Source organism: Girardinichthys multiradiatus, chromosome 19, assembly GCF_021462225.1.
Source record: "Girardinichthys multiradiatus isolate DD_20200921_A chromosome 19, DD_fGirMul_XY1, whole genome shotgun sequence".
NCBI classification, from domain to species: domain Eukaryota; kingdom Metazoa; phylum Chordata; class Actinopteri; order Cyprinodontiformes; family Goodeidae; genus Girardinichthys; species Girardinichthys multiradiatus.
Genome location: NC_061811.1, coordinates 26924354 through 26947232, shown reverse-complemented (window position 1 = coordinate 26947232; position 22879 = coordinate 26924354). Strand labels below are relative to the sequence as shown.

Sequence of the window (22879 nt, the reverse complement as noted above, 5' to 3'; positions counted from 1 at the left end):
TCCTCTGGCTTCAGTTTTCCAACCAGCTGATGTCCATCTAAGTCTCTCTCTTGCTCCCTCCTTTATCTACATAGCTCTTTTTCACTCCTGACAGAGTCCAGGACAAGTTCTTCCTGCCAACACTCTTTTCATTCCAACAGGAAATATGTTTCAGAGGCCCAAAAACGCTCAGGACCCTTTAAAAGTTTAAAATCTCTTGTTTATCCTTGCATCCTTGGCATTACTAACATCTTAAAGTAGGCATGTTGCCAAGAACGTAAGAGGTAAACAGCAAACTTCATTGTTTATAGCCTACCACCAAGTTTTCTCAGCAGGTTTGGTATGCAATGTATTGCATGCATAATGCATTCAAACTAAATAAAACCATGAAAGCACCACAAAAGAGTTATCATGTTTTCATTCACAGGCAATTCAATGTTTAAAGGCTTTATAAAATAAAAACAAAACATTTCAAATATACTTATTACAAATAAGTAATGATAATGTATTTAGTAACCTATATCGTTCTTCTCAGTTTTTTGATCTGCTTAGAACAGCCAGCTGTTTTTGTAGCATCAAGCACAACCTCTGCTTATCAGTTTATTGGTTTAACTACTTCTAAATCCTAAATTAAAGAAGGTCCCAACCGTACTTGATTTAAATCAAGTAATGGTTTCCTGTTTTAGTTTGACAAGGAAAGTCATGAATAAAGCGCTGTAATAAATAAATAAATACATAAAATGCTCTTCAGTGTGGAAGTAGTTTCTGAATGAAGAAATCAGTGAGGTGTTTAACCAGTGGAGGAATCAATGTATAAGCAGCTACTTTAAAAGGTAGCAAGGTTCAGGTAGCAACAACAACTGCCTAACATGATGGATTTGGAAATGTTGGATCCTCTTTGGAAATCTCTGACAGCATGATATTCTGTATTGTCTAGGGAAAACTGAATGTTTTTTACATTTACTAATGTTAACTAATGCTCACCACAGCAATAAGATGCTAAACACAAAAGTGTCCACTACGTAATTATTCGTCTTCATTAAAACATTAGTAAAAGCCTTGTTTTAGGGTGATATCACCTGTGTTTTTAGTATAAATAATTACTGACCACTCACTGGAGGAAATCTAGAAAGAAGTACATGCTTTTAAAGAAAAATCTGAATTCATTTAACCTGCTTTGAGTTAGCCTGGTGAACTTCAATTGTAATTTAAAATTCCCATTTTAATTGTTGTTATAAAGTGTAGCCGTTTCACTACCACCTCGGCTCTTCAATAGTGCCATCCTGTTTCCTTTTGTGAATCCTGTTTTTTTGGTCAGTAGTGTGTTCCAGCCTTCCTTGATGCTTTTCTCTTCAGGAAAACTCCATTTCAAAGCATCAAAAGGGACAAAACTGAGGACGTTTCACTGGGGGTATATCAAGAAGTTTCAGTCACCCGTACAAACCACACAAATGTTTACAATGTCATTCTGAATAAATGCAAAAACTGAATGGAGAAGATTACATAATACTCTCCAGAACAACTGCTTGCCAGTATAAAAAGCTTATTTTAGTCTTTTTCAAAATGTTGTCACATGTCTCTCTTTTATTCAGTTAGTTTTTTCATCAGTTCTTCTCTTTTTTTTTACTTCACATTCATGGCTTGTCTGCTGACATAACAAGCAGCTCTCTGTGTGCTTCCACAAAGAGCAAACAGCAGGGTTATGGCTAAGGGGGGTAGAAAATTGTGTTTTGAAATAGCATTTTGAAAACTAAAGGAAAGGATAACTTCATGTCTACACAGCTGGTTGAAGATGTTTGCCTGTTTTATCTTTCTTAGCGTGCTTTTGCTCCATCCCTTCTGACTCCCTATTTTCTCCGTCCAATCCTCCCTCCTGCCCTGTCTCTGCATGTTTGTTTCTGTGGGTCTCAGGAGACCTGTCAACCTGTCAGCTGTTTCTGAACACAGAGCCTTGGGCATTTCTCTTCTTCCTTTTCCTGTTCTTTCACCCCATCTCTTCCCCTCCCCCCCCCTCCCCCCCACACCCCCACACCCCCACCTTGTTGTTGTGTGCTATAAACACCAGCCCCTATGCACTTTTCCTCACACACTTCAACACATTCATTCTCTAACTCTCTGTCTCAAGCACATCCTCTCACTGTTTCACTCATTCACACTTTCAAAACCAGAAACCTGTGCACATATTCACACACTGTGCCAAAAACACACTCCTACACGGGGGATTGGGGTGGGGGCTTGATAGTTATCATTTGTGTGTTCCAACGAGAAAGAGTGGGCACAAAACATAAAGTCGGTGAAGAAGCGCTTGCTGAAACCAAGCTTCTGCAATCTGTTTGTCTTGCTATAAGGGCTTTATCTGACACAGGTTGACTTTGCTTCTCTCCCCTCACTTCTTTGCCTCTCTGCAAGTGTGTGTGTGTGTGTGTGTGAGTTTGCATGTAGATTTGGTGCAAATCAGCTCTCAGCACTGCATGCACATTTTTGACAGGGATTCCCGGGATACCTCTGATGCAGTTCAGTTTCTTTTCTGTTGATATACACTGAAAACCCTTCGGACTGGGTCAGAGTAAAACAAAAAAAAAGGAAGGAAGGAAGGAATATTACCTAGAGTTTGCTGTAAATGAATATATGTAGGAGTCACACTGACACACGATGCACACCTACAGGTCCACTATGAATGCACAGAATGAGAAACAACACATTTTTGCTGCTCCACTTCATATATGTCCTCAGGCCTATTGGTGAAAATATAGCACACTATCATTCATATTTTATAGGCCACTTGCACAATGAGCTCTCAACATGTGCCAACCTTTTTTTAGTGTGTTCAACTCTTATTTAAACTTGCCTATGGCTGCGACAATTATACCCCCGTCCTCTTTTTTTCTATTTGTTTCCCTTCCGATTGTCTGCAAGGTTCACATGACTGCCACATGAACTCACTGGTCAGCAATGTTGCAACATTAAAACACATGAGCCTGGCTAATCATACATGATTAATATTCCTGTAATAAACACACATTTTATTTACACTGACAGATCACAGGTTCTAACTAAAAGAGTTTCACTGGTTTCTTAAAGAAAATGCTGAACTATTGAGAAAAGACAATTCATTGCATATGTAAGGACTTTTCGGCACACAATTATTATCATTTATTCATAGCAAAAGCCCCTGTACTACTTCAGTTACTTCTTGACCAGCCTGATCAGTGATCAGCCAGTCAGATACTAAAAAATCCAATCTTTTTCCATTCGGTTAATGCACCATACATATGCCCTACCTGGTCGCACTGACAACAACGCTCTGGAAGTTGTTTTTGAGTGAAAACTCAAGGTTAGATATATTAAATATCAGATATGTGTTTAAAATGAACTCAAGGGCCAGAGAAAAAAGAGTGAGGCTGTTGCTTTTAAAGTGCAACATCGGGGAACGACTTCAGCAAAAATGAAAACAGGAAGCTAAAGATATTGCTCTGTTTTAGACGTTTGAGGCTGGTTCTGTCTGTCATGGACATTATTTTGGAAATCCCACAGTTAAGGTCATTGTCTGATAACTAACACACGCATACAACCTTTTTCCAAGATTTCCACATTTTATCGAAAAACATTACCGTAATAAAATTTAGCAACATGTTTACCTAATATGGCAGGGCTTTCCGGCACGGACTAACTTTGTTAAAGAGATAGAGATCTGATAAACAATATATTTTGCATTATAGGGTTAAGTAAAGTTAATATCTTCTGATGTGGCCCATTTCACATTTTCAGGAGTAAAAAATAAATTAGTGAGCTATAATACTCTAGAAGAGTAAATGAGATATGCTGTAGTTCCTTTTAGCTATAATTTATTTGTAGAGAAAATCTGTCCCTCTGCTCTAACTTTGGGCCGTTTTTAAGAAATCCTTGCTTTATTTAACTATATTCATACTGTTATTTCCAACCCTTAAAGAGAAAGCTAAAGAATCAGTAGGTCAGAGATTTACAAAACCAGTAATTGGAATCAGACATATAATCTCTGATCAGGGCATCTGTGTATGGGTCCACGTTTATTGTTCAAGTATCAATTAGATTGATGGTACCGGCACCACTGCAAATTTTAATGTTATGCTGATGATACAGAAATGTATATAGCAGCATCCACAGTTGGCTTTTATTAGTTTAGAATCAGATTTTTTATTTAACAGAAGACTTGTTTGAAACATGGAAGGAAGAAAATTACTTATTGTCCACCACCACTTTTCACAAATTGAGAGTGTGCCACAATACAGATGACTGGGGCTAAAAATGAGCCCATTAAATTCAGTTGTAATCAGTTTGTTGACATGGGTACAATTTGCAACAAATGTCTTCTCAAGAGACTTTTCAAGACTAACGGGTCAAATGCATACCCAGAAGCATATAAGCAAATCAATCTAATTGAATTATACAGAGATTTGAATTTATTGCTGTACATTCTAATTTTATTCTGGTTAAAATAAAATAAAAATTATTTTATTTTTTGTCTTTTAAGGCCAAAAAAGAAGCCTGTTGCTGCTGCATTTAAGTTGATAGTGGATTATTTTAATGTGATTTAAATATACTTCATTTCAAAGCCTACAACCTCTGAATGCTGATTGTGATTGATTTATCAGATTAATCACAAATTTTAAAAGCCTCTCTCACCATTGTCTTGCCATGTTTGCGTTGGATGGTTTGATGTAGTTACACTCATTCCCAGGATTATCTTATGTCAGTATCAAAGGTCCGAACAGAAGAACCAATTGCCTGCACCTCAAACATAAAAAAAGGTCCTGGGTTCGATTCCCAGCCTGGGGTCTTTCTGCATGAAGTTTGCATGTTCTCCCTGTGCATGCGTGGGTTCTCACCGGGTACTCCGGCTTCCTCCCACAGTCCATAGACATGCCTGTTAGGTTAATTGGTCACTCTAAATTGCCCTTAGGTGTATGAATGAGTGTGTGCTTGGTTGTTTGTGTGTTGCCCTGTGATGGACTGGTGACTTGTCCAGGATGGACCCAGCCTCCTGCCCATAGACTGCTGGAGATAGGCACCAGCTCTCCCGCGACCCACTATGGAATAAGCAGTAGAAAATGACTGACTGACACTCATTATGGCTGTGTATGTATGTAAGAGGTTGAATTTTGGTCACTTGTCCTGTCTTAACCTGTACTGAGAGACTTTAAGAATCTTTTGTATCAGATCTCTATGAGTTCAGCATTCTTCTAAAATTTGAAACAATATCGAACCGAATCATACATGAGAAATGTAAAATGAGGCAGAAGTACAAATAAAATAAATGTATACCCAGTGAGCACATCCCCCAGGGTAAAAACAGCCGAGGTGCAAAGCTGCAGGGGCGGATGTACACCGATAGATACAACATTTAAACCACCTGCTTAACACTGAGAAGGTTCCCCTTGATCCAGTTCTGTCTGAGGATAACAGTCACAGAACTGCCATGTACTTTCAGACACAAATATTGACAATATATACTTTGAGTCATGTAAGCAGTGATGCAGAGGCCTTGAAAATTAGCTTTATCTCCCAGATATTTTCTTGGGTTAAATTTGAAGGCCAAATCACCCCTTAAATTCTTTATACCATCACCTGATTATTTGACTTCTAGAAAGTAGGTCCAAGTCTGGTAATAAGAATCATTTAGGAAAAACTAATAAACATAAAGACACCAAGCTTACCAAAAAAAAGCTGACAGGTTATTTCCAAGTATTCAGAGCAATCCTCATGATGCTTTACATATATTTGGCATATTTAGAGGGGATAATGTTTCTCAGGCATGGCATACGAGACACTCAAAGCGCTGTACATACAATTACAATACAATCACAAAGCAAATAAACACAGATACAGACACAGAAAAACAAATCAAATGATAAAATCAAGCAACAGAGGTAATTTAAAAAAGTGAAAAAAAATAAAATAAAGAGAATAGAATGATGGACAAGAAAATGAAAGGAAAATTGGACTGAAAACGCAACTAATAATGTTTAGATGGCACAGTCAAAGGCCACTCTAAACAAATAAATTTTTAATCTTGATTTAAAGCAACGTAGGGTTTCGGTGATTTTACAGTTCTCTGGCACTTTATTCCAGATTAGTGGAGCATAAGAACTAAAAGCTGCTTCTCCATGTTTAGTTCTGGTTCTGGGTATGCAGAATAGATTTGAGCGAGATGACCTGAGAGGTCTGGGTGGTTGATACACTGACAACAAGTCTGTAATGTATTTTTGAGCTAAGCCATTCAGTGATTTATAGCCTAACAGAAGTATTTTAAAGTCTATTCTCTGAGTTACAGGGAGCCAGCGTAGGGACTTTAGAACCGGGGTGATGTGCTCCACTTTCTTAGTTCTAGTGAGGATGTGGGCAGCAGCGTTCTGGATCAACTGCAGCTGTCTGATTGACTTTTTAGGCAGACCTGTGAAGACACCGTTGCAGTAATCAATTATACTAAAGATGAACGCATTAATTAGTTTTTCAAGGTCCTGCTGAGACATTAGTCCTTTAATCCTGGAGATGTTCTTTAGGTGATAGAAGGCCAACCTAGTTACTACCTTTATGTGCCTCTGAAGGTTCAGGTCTGAGTCCATCACTACACCCAGGTTTCGAGCCTGACTGGTGGTTTCTAGCTGTATTAACTGAAGCTGGGTGCTAACCTTTAAACGCTCTTCCTTTGGTCCAAAGATTATTACTTCAGTTTTGTTTGATTTAGCTGAAGAAAATTTAGGCCCATCTATGCATTGATTTCTTCTAAGCATTTACCCAGCGTTTGAATGGGTTCATAGTCACCTGGTGACATCGTAACGTATAGCTGTGTCATCTGCATAGTTATGATAACTTACGTTGTTGTTTATTAAAATCTGAGTTAGGGGGAGCATGTAGATACTGATAGGAGGGGCCCTAAGATGGACCCTTGGGGAACGCCACATGTGATTTTTGTGCTCTTTGATGTAAAGTTACCTACTGACACAAAAAAGTCCCTGTCCTTCAAGTAGGATTTAAACCAATTGAGTGCTGTACCAGAAAGGCCGACCCAGTTTTGCAGGCGCTCTAATAAAATGGAGTGATCAACAGTGTCGAATGTTGCACTAAGGTCCAATAATACCAGCACTGTGGTTCTTCCACATTCTGCATTTATACGGATGTCATTGAACACCTTGACAAGAGCAGTCTCTGTCCTATGGTGAGCACAGAAGCCTGACTGGAGACATCGAAGTGGTTGGTCGTTGTTAGGAAGTTGTTTAACTGCTAAAACACAGCTTTTTCAATAATCTTACCGATGAAGGGGAGGTTTGATAAAGGCCTGTAGTTCTGTAGTAGCAGCTTGTCCAAGTTGCTCTTTTTCAATAGAGGTTTGACAATTGCTGTTTTTAGGGCCTGGGGGAAAACACCTGACAAAAGGGACGTGTTTATTATTTGTGTTAAATCAGATGTTATTACAGGCAAAGCTTTCTTAAGGAAAGCTGTGGGTAAAACACTGAGACAGCAGGAAGAAGAGCTTAGTTGGTGTACAATTTATTCTAAGATTTTGCAGTTTATTTGGGGAAATTGGGAAATTTTGTCAAAATCAGTTCTAGTTGGAGACAACATTGGTACTGGAGTTGATGTGGATGTGCTGACTGCCTCTCTGATCTTTTGGGTTTTTTCAGTAAAGAATTTAGCAAATTTATTGCAGGCCCTGGTAGAGTGAAGTTCAGATGCTACAGTTACAGGAGGGTTTGTTAACCTGTCGACCGTGGCAAATAATGCACGAGCATTATTAATGTTTTTGCTGATGATCTCAGAAAAGAAAGATTCCCTTGCATTTTTCAGTTGTAGGTTATATCTGCATAGTCTCTCTTTATAGATAATATAGTGAACCTGGAGTCCAGTCTTTCGCCACCTGCATTCAGCTTTTCGACACCCCTTTTTTTTCACTTCTGACTGGTGGAGCACTTCTCCATGGAGACATTTTCTTCCCAGAAACGACTTTCACTTTAATTGGAGCAATTGAATCAATGATGTCCAAGATTTTAGAATGAAAGTTATCTACCAGCTCATCTACAGTGTTACAGGGCAAAGTGGAGGTAGAAGAGTAAATCTGGTTAAAGGTTTCAGCAGCACCGTCCTTAAAGATGCATTTTCTTATCATGTCTCTTTGGCAAACTGAGTCATTGCAGATGATGCATTCAAAAATAACAGAAAAGTGGTCAGATAGAGCAACATCAGTTATAGACACATTGGTAATGTTTAGACCCTTAGTGATGATCAAGTCCAAAATATGTCCCTGTTTGTGGGTTTGCTGTTTAACATGATGAGTCAAACCAAAATTTCTAAGAGTGTCACATAGCTCTATTGTACTTCTGTCTTCAGGATTGTCCATGTGAATGTTGAAGTCTCCCACAATAATTAAACAGTCATAGTCAACACAAATCACAGATAAAAGCTCATTAAAATCACTGATAAAATTTGTTTTGGACTTAGAAGGCCTGTAAATATTCAAGAACATGGTTCGGACCGGGCTCTTTACCTGGAGAGCCAAATATTCAAAAGAGTCAAATTTGCCCAGAAATACTTTTTTACACTCTAATAAATCTTTAAACAAAGTGGCCACCCCTCCAACTTTTCTTTACTGTCTGCTCTCACAAAGAAAATTGTAGTTCGGAGGTGTCGCTTCTATCAGAATGGGAGCTTCATTAAATTCATGTAACCATGTTTCTGTTAAAAACATAACATCAAGATCGTGGTCAGTAGTGAAGTCATTGATTAAAAATTATTTTCCTGACAGAGATCTAATGTTCAGTAAAGCCTGTTTATATGACTTAGTTGCTGATATTAACTCTGTGTCTGGTTGTATCTGACAGTTTATGGCTTTTTTTGATTGTTTATTACTGTCTCTTATCCTTTTGGCTTTGTTCTTTCTGTCACCTATAAGCACAGAGATTTTACAACTATCTCCTATTAGGGGCCCAGGTTTTTCCTGGACATGCTCATTTCTGATAGTTACCACTGGGGCCCAGACTGTATTACAGAGAAGTGATTTGAAGGTCCTGATTAGGAGGAGATAGATTAGGAGGTGGTGGAGGTCTGCGGCATTTGGAAGATGTTGGTTTAGTAGCAGGGCCTCGGCCATGGGGGGTGTTGAATGGAGAAAATATCAGAGCCATTTGGGTCCCGATTTTAAGAGCTCTTTTCATGTTATCAGAATTCAGTAAAGCAAAAAGCAGGCTCAGTGGGTAGATGAGAGAGTTCTGTGCGGTCTGGGTCAGGGTCTGGGGTGAGGGGGGGTTTACCGGGGGGTGTCGGTCTGGGTCTGGGTTTGGGGGGATGGGGGTATAATGGGGGGGTCCACTTCTCCTGTGGATTTCGACGGGGAGACCTTTTGTGATGACCTTTCTTTCTCAGCCAACTGGCTGATTGTTTCTGCTGGAGCTGTTGGAGTCAGCGTTATCATTGTTGTTGATACTCCATGTTCTCTGCTGAAGGTCGAAGCTGCTGGCGGATTATTTACTGAATAGAAGAGATTAGATGCGAGACGTCTGGCTCCTGGCTTGTTCAAACAGAAACCATCTTGCTTGAAGAGTTGTCTTTTTTCCCAAAAAATATTAAAGTTGTCGATGAAGTTCACAGGTGTGGTGGCACATGTTTTTTTCAACCACTTATTAATCATCAGAAGTCTGGAAAAAATCTCATCTCCACAGAAAATCGGTGCAAAGGGTCCGCTGAGAAACACCTTGATATTGAGACCTCCAACAATATTCAGAAGACGAGTGAAATCCTCCTTCAGTCTTTCAAATTTTTTATCAGCCACGTCATCCATGGCTCCACAGTGTATAATAAGGTTTTCTAGAGACGGGCGCTTTTCTGTGATTGCAAGAATATTCTCTGAGATATCAGAGACCATGTTACTGGTACAATCATAACTTCTGTGTTTTTCTTGTTGCAGAAGTTTTTAATTCCATCCACAGCTGTGTTGCCCACTATTAGGGTTCTTGGTCTGGTGGGGTACTTTTTCTCTGGCAATTTAGGAGAAGACTGTTTAGAATGAAGGTTGATCTCAGAAGATGGATAGTTTTCCTGGTTTTCATTCTGAAGTGGGGCAAATCTGTTTTGGAGGAGAATTCCATTATTTCCCACTCCTATCAGTTGTTGTGACAGCAGCTCGCTGTCGAAGTCTCCTTTTCCCAGGGGAAACGGGGGCATTTCTCTGTAATTCTATGTAGTTCTGGCCATTCTAATTTATTAAGTTAAGGTAATGCTGTCATAATCTGAATGCTCCTCCTCCCTTCTGCTTCCTGTCTGTCTCCTCAGTCTTTCCCTCCTGCACCTTTTTGTAAGCTTTGCCATTAAAAGAGTTCTGGTATGATTACCAGTGAGTTTTGTGTTTGTTTTTTCACACCACCACCGCTTTAAAGCTGGCAAGCTGCGAACAATGCCTGTTAAGAAGGAGAATGCAGGCTACCCGAGCAGATAGATCAAATAATAAATATTAAAATAAAATCTGGGCAATAAATATACATTTATAGCCCAGATATTTTGGTACAGACATTATTAGAACTGTAATTGCATTTCTATTTTAAAGCAGGGGAGTAGAGTTTATGGCTATAGAAAAAACTCATTTCAGAACATGAGGTTTATTGAATTTGAGACCCTAAGAGGATCATAGGAGTCGTGCGAGGCTTGGTACGCCTCATAAAACCACTTCCAGTTGACAAGAAAATGCAGTTGTAGCCTAATTCCCTAAACACCCCATCCAGACATGTACTTTACATTACCAGGAGTCAACTTTTAATCACAGATTAACGGCAGGCTAGTGACAACTCATGGTGCCGGATTGTGGTTCTTTTTTTCCCTGCAATGCTTAAGAACTCATATGCTGTTCATATCTTCCCATCCATCTTAGACAACTTGTCATCTCACACCTCTCCCTGCCATCCATTCGTCCCTCTCATCCTTCATCTTTTCTTCTCAATCTTTGACTCTCTCTTTCTGTCATTTCTATCCGTCTTCTGGAACATTTCTTCACTGCATCGTGTTGTTTAACTCATTCTTTTTATAGACTTGCCTTTGAAGCATGCTATTGGTTAATAACCGTTTTGTTCATGTAGTTTTAAAGTCACAATGTGCGGCTGATTATTGGTGTCATTTTTCTAAGCATAATCTATACTTTTTAAAACAGAAATTGCTTATTAAAACACATCCAACAACACATTTGCATATTTTATGCTTGCAGAGGACTCAATGCAACTCCATCACCGACTTGAGAGGGAAAAAAAATAGGTCAGCTAGAAGCAGGCAGTGAGAAAAGGAGGATGGGAAGGGAGAGGGGCATTTCTCAGCGACAAACTGCCATACAGTATATAGACTATTCATGAATAAGCTCTGTGTAAGCCTTGGGCACTGCTGTGGCCCTGTTGCTATGGTGTCTGTGGTTAGGGGGCAAGGAATGTGGCCTTACTGGGCAACAAAGAGAGGGAATGGAGAGGCTCTGAAGAGGGGTCCTTGCCTTGGACTACTTTAGTCACTGGTCACATCAACATCTTTACCCTGAGACCACATTCACCAATTTTCTTTCTCTACTCGGAATCCTAATTTCTTTATGCATTCACCCCTTCCTTGACAGTGGCTTGCAAAACTCCCCACAACTCTGGAACTTTTCATTATTTTGTCACATTACAACCACATATGTTTGTATGTGATTGACCAACACAAAGGGGTGCATAGCTGAGAAGTGGAAGGCAAATGTTACATGGGTTTGAATTTTACAAAGAAAAAAAAAAGCTAACTGTAACTAACTGCCTTCAAAAGTCACTTAATCAGTAAACAGAGCACGCATATGTGTAATTTAATCTAAAATAAATCTAGCTGTTCTCTAAAAACCGTACAGGTTCTTAAAGAACATTAGTGAACAAACAGCATCATCAGATGTGATCAAAACTGAACTTTCTGGCCTACATGCAAAAGGCTATATGTGACAGAAAAATAGCACAGCACATCAACTCACAGTCTCTATGGTGAAACATGGTGGTGACACCATCATGTTGTGGGGTTGCTTTACTTCAGCAGTTACAGGGAAGGTAGTGAGAGCTGAGAGAAGAAGGTGAACAGGGATAATACTAGAAGAAACTTGTTAGATACCACATAAGTCCCCTGAACTCTGCTCCTCATAAATGAAATCCTCAGTTTAACTATCACTTGGCTTCAGAAGTCATCTAATAAGTAAATAAAGTCCAACAGTATGCAGTGTAATCCAAGTTAAATTGCAACTGTTGTAAAAGGTGGTTCTACAAATTATTGACTCAGAAGGGATTAATACAAATGCACACACCACTCTTTTAAGAACTTATTAGAGAAATAGTGAAAAGCATGTCTTATATGATCTTTATTGCACTTCAAAATTAGGCGATTTGTGCATAATTTCCAATGAGATACAATGAAGTTGGTGAAAAAGGTTTAATGAAAAATTTTCCAAGGCCATCTCACTCTTCCTTCATCATAACGTCCTTTTGCCTTCATCTCAGATCTCACACCTGAGTCCCTGTGCAGTAGATCATTCCATCGCCAGTTTGTGTGCACGTGTGTGTGTCAAGTGCTGTGAACTTCCTGCTGGTTCACCATCTGTTGCTCCCGTCAGCTGACAGGGCGAGCCAGTGCTTTGGGCGCCTCTGACCTACCACGCTTGTGTCCTAATAAATAAAAACTGCTGTCTGTTAAAAGAAAATACAAAAAAATGTGTCTTGACCTTGTTTCTTTTGGCAGTCATTGTGAGTCATAGTATGACAGGTAAGAGCCTGGCCCTTCCCTCTCAAGCAAAATCATCTATAACAGGTGCTGCTGGGGTTTCATGTGAGCATCAAATGGTGCAGAGACAGAGGGAGAGAGAGGGCTGACAAAGCTAGTGAATAAAAAATAGTGCAAAGGACGTAAAACATGAAAAAACACTTTTCTCTCCACTGCACTTCCCACTAAGTTCAGTTTATTTGAGTCTTTCTGCGTGTTTGTTTGAGTGATGGTCAAGCAGACACGCGGTTCAATGCTCGATCATCAGCACCACAACCAGAGTAATAATCACAATCCAAAACACCCCCACCCCCTCTGCGTCAGACACAGCTGACCTATTTCCTGTCTAGCAGCCACAGCGATTGACTGTGCACTCATCTTGGTCTCTCTGTGTGTGTCTGTATTGCTATCTGCTGGGAGGAGATACTCTATGGTGGGGCTTGTTCAGACATGTTGGGAATTTATCTGACAGAATTCAAAATTACTCATCTCACCTTTTTGTTTACCTAAGATCTGTAAACCCAAAAAACCTATCAACACAACTAGAAAAACAGGTGTTTGGAACAAAGGAAAACAAACAGACCTGACAGTCCAACAAATATAGCTCAATAAATCTGCTGAGAAGTTCCTTTAACCCAAATGCTGCATGTGCTGCTGGGATTGAAAGGTGAGTATTTTTATCCAAGCAATGGGTGTAACGTTGTGACTCAGAATTGTGTTCGAAAAAAAAATGGGCCACATCAGTTTTCACAGGCAGTCATTTTGAACCACACAATGACCTGATCCTATTTGACTGAACGTCTTCCACAGGATGGAAGAATAAACACCAAGATGAGGAAATTATGCTGTATGTTACAGTTAGAGCCAGTAGGTTGTGTTAATGACTTCACTCACACAAGAGAAAAAGTTTGTTCCCTTAAAATAACTTTAGGTTTTTGCCAACTAAGTAGCTAGCGCACGCTAGTGCTAGCTATGTTCAAGCTTCCTACTTTGGCCGAAGCTAGATTAATTTCTATTTTACATTTTCTTAAAATTATGTTTTAGCCTCTTTTCTTTTTTAGCAACATTCATTTAATAAATAAACTTTGAAATTTTAACCAAAGATATGTTCAAGAAGCACAAAAACATATTTTACATATTTTATATTATTTAAATGCTATTTAAATTGCATTATTTACCAATGAAAGTTTTCATCTTAAGTCATGATAAAGTAGATTTTTTTTTTCTTTTCTTATCTGATAGTTTATAATGCAGAATTAAACTAAGATTAAACAGCTCAAATTGTACTTGTTTACTAATCAAGATCATAGATTATTCATTTCAACCCACTCATTGGTAGGCTCTCCCTGTTGCTTAGGTACCTTTTTTCTCCACACTTTTTCCTTCACTCAACTTTCCATTAACCCTGTTGTATTTAATCAGCCAATGGGCTGGATCAGTCTATTTTACACACAGGAAAACAATCCAAATTGGGTTTCTTTCTACCCCAGTTCTTAAATTATTTGATTGTACAAATGACCAAACAAATAAACACTTGCAGAATGAAATATTAAAAATAATATGGGTTTAACAATATTCTATGAAATATATAATCTTTGAGGTGTTTTTCAAATTTCACCAAAGGCTGCCAGAAACATTTTAGTCCCTCTCAGTTTCCTATACCTACTGGGCTTTGCAAACACCCATCACGCAGAAGCATGCAACAGAAGCCTTGAAGACAATGCATGAGCTGCTAAATAAACATAAATGGACTATAGTCATCTTTGCATATCTTGTCAAATGATCATCCAAATGTTAGCATTTGTGCATGCATGTCCTTGGAGCTGCCCCCAAGACAACCAAGAGATTCAACCTAACATTATGTCTTTAAATAAACAAGACATGCATGCAGTGACTCCCAATGCATGGACACTTCCCCCCTCTTGCTCAGGCGTCTTCATCTCTCATGTCCTCTATCTATCTTAGTGAATACTTTTACATACTGTCTGCCTTTTCAAGAATGTAAACCCCTTTTTCTTTATTCCCACACACGATTCACCTCTCTTATAAACATTGATCTTTTTATTTACCAGCCGGGCAGAGAGGTAGAGTGGCTGATAGACAGGTGGGGAAGTATATTAAATCAAGCACAGGAAAGGCAATCTAAAATAAACAAGAGGCAAAACTGCTAGAAAAGGGAACAACAGCGTGCTGGTGTAAGAACAGATAAGCTGTTCTGAAAGAATAAAGACAAATGAGGAGGCAGGCACATACAGAGTTTCCATTAATGGCATACAAATGGCCTTACAGGCACAATTGAGAGCATAGGAAAGCAGATTACTGCATGCAGACACACCGCAACAGCACTGTGAGAGAAAGCAAGAGATGTGGTTTTGTTTCTCAGAGCTCCTGTGTACAACATCCTTCCCTTCTGCTACGGACACCAACATTTTAAAGAGATGCAAACAACACAAAAACTCAAAGGCTTTAACATGCACAGCTTTCACTGAGATGTTACAGTAACCACAGGTAAACTGAGACACTTTCACAAGAGATAGTCCACTGAGAAACTGCAAGTGGGGCAAACCTAGATGCATTTTTTAAAGCCTCTGCAGAACCAGCAGGGAGTGGTAAAAATAGTTGACGTTTCTTATAAAATGTAGACTGTTAGGCACATAGTGCACAAAATCCAGCTCTGCAAAAATCACCACTACAACCTCAGTTCTGCATCATAAATCCTGTTACCTTAGTAAATACGAGGTGTCAAACCAGCTGTCATGCTTGTTAATATCTATATATAAAATGATCTATGTTATATGTGGGGTTTGTGGCAAAGCAGAGCCCAACCAGCCCCCCTCCCCTCATACGCGCCTCAAGCAGCACGCTGCTCTGCTGCCGGTTATCATTAAGGCTGTACGGTCAGATGCAAGAAATGAAGGATCTATTTCTCAAATATTTCAAAGAGAATTTTGCGGACACGATCTCACCTTCAAAGCCGACAGGTCGATTTCAAACTGACTCTGAGCTGGAGAGTCACACGCCATGATGGAGAACACAAAAAGAAGCCACTCTTAGTTTGTCGGTTATCCAGGAACGGCCTCTGCTGTCACGACCGACCGTGTGGTCCTCCTCTAGGCTGCCCTCCTCTCTACGGTGGGCTCTCGTTGGATCACAGAATAATACCAGCCCCTCTCTGGCTGTTCAGGGCTTGGGTTTGGGAGCGCACTGCTAGCGCGCAAAGGCGCGGAGGACGGAGAGCGAGAAAAGCTCTATGTCTGGAGAGATGTAATAAGGTGCACTGAGGAAGGTAAAGTCCTGCGGAGGATGGATCGCTTCTGTTGCTGCTGCTGCTGCTATGACAGCCAAGCGGTTAATATGCAAGAGGAGGGCAGACAGGAGCCGAGCGCACTGCCTCCTCGGGAAACCACGCCTGTTTACCGGGCGGGGTTTGGCAGCCGAGGCGGTACGCGCTTTCAAACTTTGTTTCCTTATCATTTTTTTTCCTCCTTCCCTTTTGCTTAATAACATTTTTTTTTTCTATTCAAGATAAATGTATGGCACTGTTTTCTGCGGCGGTTCTGTCATGAATGGGCCCCGAGTAATATGGAAAGCCAGAAGGGTCAAAACTATTTAATTTTTCTTTAAGCAAATCCCTTGCCTTAAGACAAATGTCAATTCAGCAAAAATAAATATGTAAATAAAAGTAGAAAAAAACACCCTAAAGCTTGGACTTGGGTCCCTCCTTAAAAATGTACACCCTAAACTTAACTCTGACCACATATGCTCCACAGATGGGAAAAAAAATCGGAGCTTGATTGAGTTATTCCAATTTCTGGCAAACATTTTTCTGTCTGATTCCTCGGTGGCTTAGATGGATAGACTTCTATAATTTTGGTTGGATGAATCTGACCTCGATTCCTGATTAAAACGTTTCAAGTTTGTGCTTCAGATATATGCTGATTTAAGGGGCCCCCTTACACAGTTTACAGTTAGGCTGAGCAAGAAAACAGTCACTGGGATGTTTTGGGGTTTTTTTTCAGTGGGACCAACAGACAGACTGTGTTCGCATGTTGCTGCGCACAAACGTTTTTAATGTGGGTTAATATTGGCGAGATGAAAGTACTCAGGGGCCACACAAATTCATTTTCTAACCTGCATTGTAATGAAACATAGTAGCCGTGTTGATTGTAGATAGAGTTTCCTACATTTCCATAATTAAAAGAAACCCATACAGATTCCACATTTTTATTGGTTACTTGTTTTGTTGCTTAGGGGAAAAAATCTGTCTATGCTCAGCAAGATATAGGTCACTCTTCATAAACGCTTGCTATATTTTGCCTGGTTTAATGAATGGCTGTGTTCAAGTCTGTACTTTGTGGTCCTATTTTCAATGAAATTAAAATAAAATGTGGACAAAAAAGACGAGTCCCCTGTTCTGTACCTAGCATTTTCCATTTTAAGAAAATTTTCATTTGTTAATAAATATGTTGGCTGAAAAAATTTTTGAATTTTGAATTGTGGTCACAGTCACAAACAAATCTTACCAAGGAAATTTATATTTGGCTTTAGTGGACCTTACTAATTCTGAAGTTGTGGATACTTTAACCTTCGTCTGCTGTCAGTTGTATTTGCCCAAAATGAAACTCCCAACATTCAACCAATCCAAAATAAGTAAGTATAAGTAATAAGTATACGTTTTTCGTCACAGTTTTTAATCCTACAAGTGTCTGAGGGTGCATGCTCACCTTACATTTTCCTTAGGTTACCAATTTGCTGAATGCAGTTAGCAACCAGGTGACGCTCCCCTTACAAGCTGAAGTTGGCATGTGATTTGAAGCTGCTGGTTAACTAATGTTTCATTAATTTAACTGGATTTGTAGTTTCGAATCACGTGTGAACTTCTGTGAGATGTTTTCCACCTGCAAGAATTTGAAGTAATGTTAGGACAACCTTTCAGAAGTTTACCAGGTGAATGGTTGTGGAACACATTTGCTCTGTAACAAGTCCAACTAGAATACCTGCCAGGCTCATAGTTGTTTTCTAAAACCTCATCCATTTCTTTTTACCCATGATCAGGCTCATTGTACTTTGCAATGGCCTCTAGTATTCTTGGTACTTTTGTGACCTCCTGGATAAGTTGTCATTGTGTTCTTGGAGTAGTTGTGTGATCTCTGCAGCTCATCCAGAGCTACCATGGCACCTCTGGACTCTGGCCAATCTCTATGTTCTCTGTTTGAGCATGTTGTCCCTCACTGTAGTTCCCTAGATTCCTAAAGTCTTGGAAATTACTTTGTAACCCCTTCCATACTTATTATTGTCAGTGTTTGTTTCTCATCTGTTGTTGAATTTCTTTAGATCAGAGCATGATGTGCTCCTTTGGGAGATCTTTTAGCCTACTTCATGTTGTCAAACAGGTTCCATTTATGTGATTTCTTGATTCCACAGGTCTGACCTTTATCAGGGCTGGTTTGACTAGTGTGGGTAATCACATTTAATCTATATTTAACAAGGACGCAATTACTATTTCACAGGTTTTTTGATGATGTGAAACATTTAAGTGTGACATAAAAGCAAAAACAGAAGAAATCTGCATGGAACCCAATCCTTTTTCACAGAACTGTATTTATGTAAGGAACCTTAATTGTATGGCATCGATTTTAATGTAATATTGGACTTGATATAGGCCAATGCATGTTCTTTAAAAGCTTGGATTGGCATTGGGGCTGCAAAAATCTAGTTTTCCTCAAATCGTTTCATGCTTACTTGTATATTGCCAATATCAAGGTCACAAAAGCTGCATAACTAAAGCAACATCTCTGAGGAAATGTCATAGGAATCTGTGTCAGAATGAGACTTGTCCAACAAAGAAACCAAAAAGATTTGGTTTTGGTTTTGAAAGGTTTTGTAGGCAGATGGAATGACAGTGAGTTCAGTACGCAGTAGGAAAGATAAGCACCTATTGAGGTGTAAGATGTGGTATAGTTTGATATATCCGATGATGATGATATATAGATGATCTAGTTAGACCTGGACAAGTTAAAGATGCACTAAAAGTCCATTTCCACATTCTTTGGTAAATTTCTGAAAGATAATTCAAAAAGGAAATCCACAGCAGTAAGACCATGAGCTCTATATGCAGCACAAACCCACCAATATATTTATTAAGTTTGCCTGCTGGGTTCTGGCTTAGAAAAAACAGTTTAACAAAAAGGTGTGTAGCCTTATCTTTAAAACCAAGAAGGTTTTTCCCCTGGATTAGTCTGCAGGAACAAAACAAACAAAATAGTCCTATTTCAGTCAGCAATCCAGAAACTAACACTGCAAAAGGGAGCAAGTCTACAATAACATTTATAGTTTGTTGTTTTTCCTCTTTACAAAGAATGAAGCTGAGTTTCATTATCCTGCTAGTCACCAAGCAGGATTTGCCATGTGGTAAGCACCTCCAGGCATTTTCTGTTCCTGCTTCTCTTTAATAACATTTCCTTTTCAGTTTGTGACTGGTCTGTCACCCTGATTTGCCAAAGGTAGGAGGTGAAGACAATGCAATCATAATTTTCTAGAATTTTCTATCTGTTTCATGAGATGGAAATAAGTCACAACAGTCACACACCTGTTTTAGTGTGCAGTGAAAACCCCAGTACCACGTCCTGAAAATTTTGGTTGTACTTTTAACTTTTGAACTACTGTTGCTTCCTGCTACTCAGGAAAAATCTAAATTTTTTACATGTTTTACCTTATTTTTGTTTAAACTGTTTTGATGCTGTGTTTACTACTTTTATTAGAGTAAGAAATACACAACTGGGTTTTATTTACTTTTAATTGTAAATAAAAAATATCTGCAGTAATTTCTATATGTACTTATACTCCTTGCCGTTTTTAACATTTTGTCTATTTACCACCGCAAATCTCAATAAATTTGTATTTTATATGATAGTCCAACACAAAGTAGTTCATTTTTGTAAAGCAGAAAGATATTCAGGTTTTCAAAACATTTTATTATGAAGAATTTGAAAGGTGTGGTGTACTTATGTACTCACCTCCCTTTACTCACACACTGCTTGGTATATAAAACTAGAAAATTTCGGAAGAAATTTAGACGGGGCCTGCCTCTTGGTACGTGCTTCTCGGACCACAAAGTTTCTCTGGCCGTTAGGTTTAGCTATTTAAAAATCATTATGTATGCAATAATCACCTTAAAAAATTACTAGTAACTCTGGAAGACTGAGGCTTTTATTTTGACATTTTCAGTAAGCCTTATTTTAAATGGGCAACACTGGGTGAGCTCCAACATTAGTGTGAAGCTCAGTCCTGAAATGATCTATTGTTTAAAATGCAAAGGCTTTTATTTTGTAGAGCATGTTTTGTCTTATTTTGAAAGTCCAGCATGGTTGTCCCTTCAGGTCTGAGTTAGTTCCATTAGTTAAATAGAACCCGCTTGCTATTTAAAAATCATTTTCTATGCACTTGTCAGCTCAAAAAATCCATAGTAACTATGGAAGGGGTGGGCTTTTATTTTGGAAGTTTCAGTAAGCCTGTTTCAAAGGACCAGCATAGTCCCATTCCCATCACTGGGGGAGCTCCAACAGTAGTGTGAAGCCCACTCCTGCAATCATCTGCAGGTTTTGTCTTATTTTGAAAATCAAGCATGGTTGTCCTTTCAGGTCTGGGTTATTTCTATTAGTAATATAGAACATCCTTGCTATTCTAAAACCATTGTGTATGTTATTATCAGCTTTCAAAAATCATTAGTATCCATGGAAGGGTGATGAAAGAAATTGCCCTTTAGGGTTAATCACTGTTGTCTGGATGTTGGAACAGCAATACATGCTGTTTAAGTTCCCCACACAACATGGCCGCCATGTAGTTGCCTCCTATGAAGATGGTCAAAGGGTTAGGGGTCGGGTCATGTTTAAGCCATAGAAATGACTGAAAATCAATGAAAGTAAATGCAAAGTCCTCAGAAAGATAGTAATCCATGCATGTGTGGGTGGGTGTGTGTGTGTGTGGGTGGGTGTGTGTGTGTGTGGGTGTGTGGGTGTGTGTCTGTGTGTGAGACACAGAGAGGCAGAAAGAAAGACAGAATCACATCCAGACATATACAGTAGGAGATACACAGAGCTATAAATAGAACAGTGAGGAATGAATCAGCCAATCAGCAAAGAGCGTCAGTGTAACTTGACACCTGCTGTTTCTCACTCACGCAGCACCTCTCATTTTTCCTGGAAAAATCCCGTCTTTCTACACTCTAGTAACTGCCATCTCCACTGTTAGTGTGATTTTCTCGCAAACTTTGTGTCGCTTGGAGTCTAATTTTAGCGAAACCGTAGCAGTTATCAACAAACCGTTTTCACTTCTGAAAAGCCGACGGATTTTTCTACAAACTGAAAGTCAAACTGTGTTTCTAGGTGAAAGTATGGCGATACAGTAGAGCCTCAAAAACAGTGAATTTTGAGGATTCCTCCGCCCCTGACTCCATTCATTCCTATGGGGATTTTGGGGGGGTGGTTTTTCGTAAATTACGTCGCCATGGTAACTCGAAACGCCAATAAAAGTAATAGCACACCTCCCAGGACCGAGCCGGACGTTTTGATGTATATATTGTGGGGGTGCGCGCTGCGTTAAAGTGGATAGGTTTTGACCAGGTGAATAATAATGCTCTCCTATGCATTGCTATGGCAGGCCCCAATAAAAACCTCCTTTCTGCAATTCATGCACAGTTTGTGCCACTAGTGGCCTTAAGCCTCCGTACATGGGTTGCACACTCTACCCCATGCACCACCATCAGATAACATTAATGAAAACACATCAACATGACAACCACGAAACCCAGCATATAGGTCTGGGAGAAAGTTATGGGAATGTTTAAAGTGGGATTAGCTTTTGAAACAGTATTTCAACAACATCTCATGGATCATTTTCATCTATCACCAATGTAATACTGATTCACAAATATATCAAGACATGGTTTTCCACCTACAATGACCAGATTCCACCAGTTCTGATCAGAGAAGAGAGGGCCATGATAGCTCTGGAGGAGCTGCAGAGGTCCAACCACACACATGATGGCATGCAGATTGTCCACCTCCCCCATTTCTGTCCTGACTTAAACTGTTAAAACCTTGTTAAACCGGCATTTTGAATACAAATATGCACATCTGGAAAATATAGTCACCATGATGGAAGTTGGGCTTGCAATAGATTGTTTTAGTTTAGTCAGTCGTCCAGATCAAAACCGGCAAACATTTCTCTACTGTGATTGACAGTTATTCATCATATGTTCAACATCACTCTACAACAACAAACTGCAAACTTAAGAAACCACAATGATCCTCTTCACATAGAAGAAGTCTGAGCTTTAACAATTCAATTCAATTCAGTTTATTTATATAGCGCCAATTCACAACACATGTCGTCTCAAGGCACTTCACAACAGTCAGGTACATACATTCCAATTAATCCTAACCATTGAACAGTGCAGTCAGATTCAGTTATTTATTCAAATTGGATAAAAAGTTTTTCTATCTAAGGAAACCCAGCAGATTGCATCCAGTCAGTGACTTGCCGCATTCCCTCCTCCCGAATGAGCGTGTAGAGACAATGGACAGTCACTGGCGTTGACTTTGCAGCAATCCCTCATACTGAGCATGCATGTAGCAACAGTGGAGAGGAAAAACTCCCTTTTAACAGGAAGAAACCTCCAACAGAACCAGGCTCAGTGTGAGCGGCCATCTGCCACGACCGACTGGGGGTTTGAGAGAACAGAGCAGACACAAAGAGAACAAAGAAGCACTGATCCAGGAGTACTTTCTATGGGAAGGAAAAGTAAATGTTAATGGATGTAGCTCCTTTAGTCGTTTCACCAAGAAAGAAAGAACAGATAAACTCTGAGCCAGTTTTCATGGTTAGAGTCTGAAAGAGAGCACATAGAGTTAGTTACAGTTAAGCTCAGTCAATCGCCATGTCTAGGAGAGAGAAAGGGTTAAACACTGAAAGATAGGGCCAAGTGTATCATCAGTAGAAGGTGAGCATTAAGTTGTTGCCAGCAGAAGCTTGGACGATGCCCCTCTCCAGAAAGGTGTCACAGGTAGACACAGAGTCAGGCCAGGTGTAGCTTCTAGGAAGAGAAAAGAGAGAGAACAAAGTTAAAAGC

General features: G+C 39.5%; 1 protein-coding gene across 16 annotated transcripts in view; it reads right to left on the bottom strand.

Moving 5' to 3' along the window:
* Positions 1 to 16250, bottom strand: part of tnika (TRAF2 and NCK interacting kinase a) — a 96198-nt gene extending 79948 nt beyond the window's left edge. For 2 of the 16 annotated variants that reach the window (XM_047345008.1, XM_047345007.1), the window contains exon 1: positions 15717 to 16186. In XM_047345008.1, coding sequence (XP_047200964.1) covers positions 15717 to 15773 — 57 coding nt within the window. In that variant the 5' untranslated portion in view covers positions 15774 to 16186. Of the gene's footprint in view, positions 1 to 15716 lie in introns of all 16 variants that reach the window. The other 14 variants (XM_047345005.1, XM_047345006.1, XM_047345009.1 and 11 more) reach the window with 14 other exon arrangements.
* Between the last annotated feature and the right edge of the window lie 6629 nt (positions 16251 to 22879).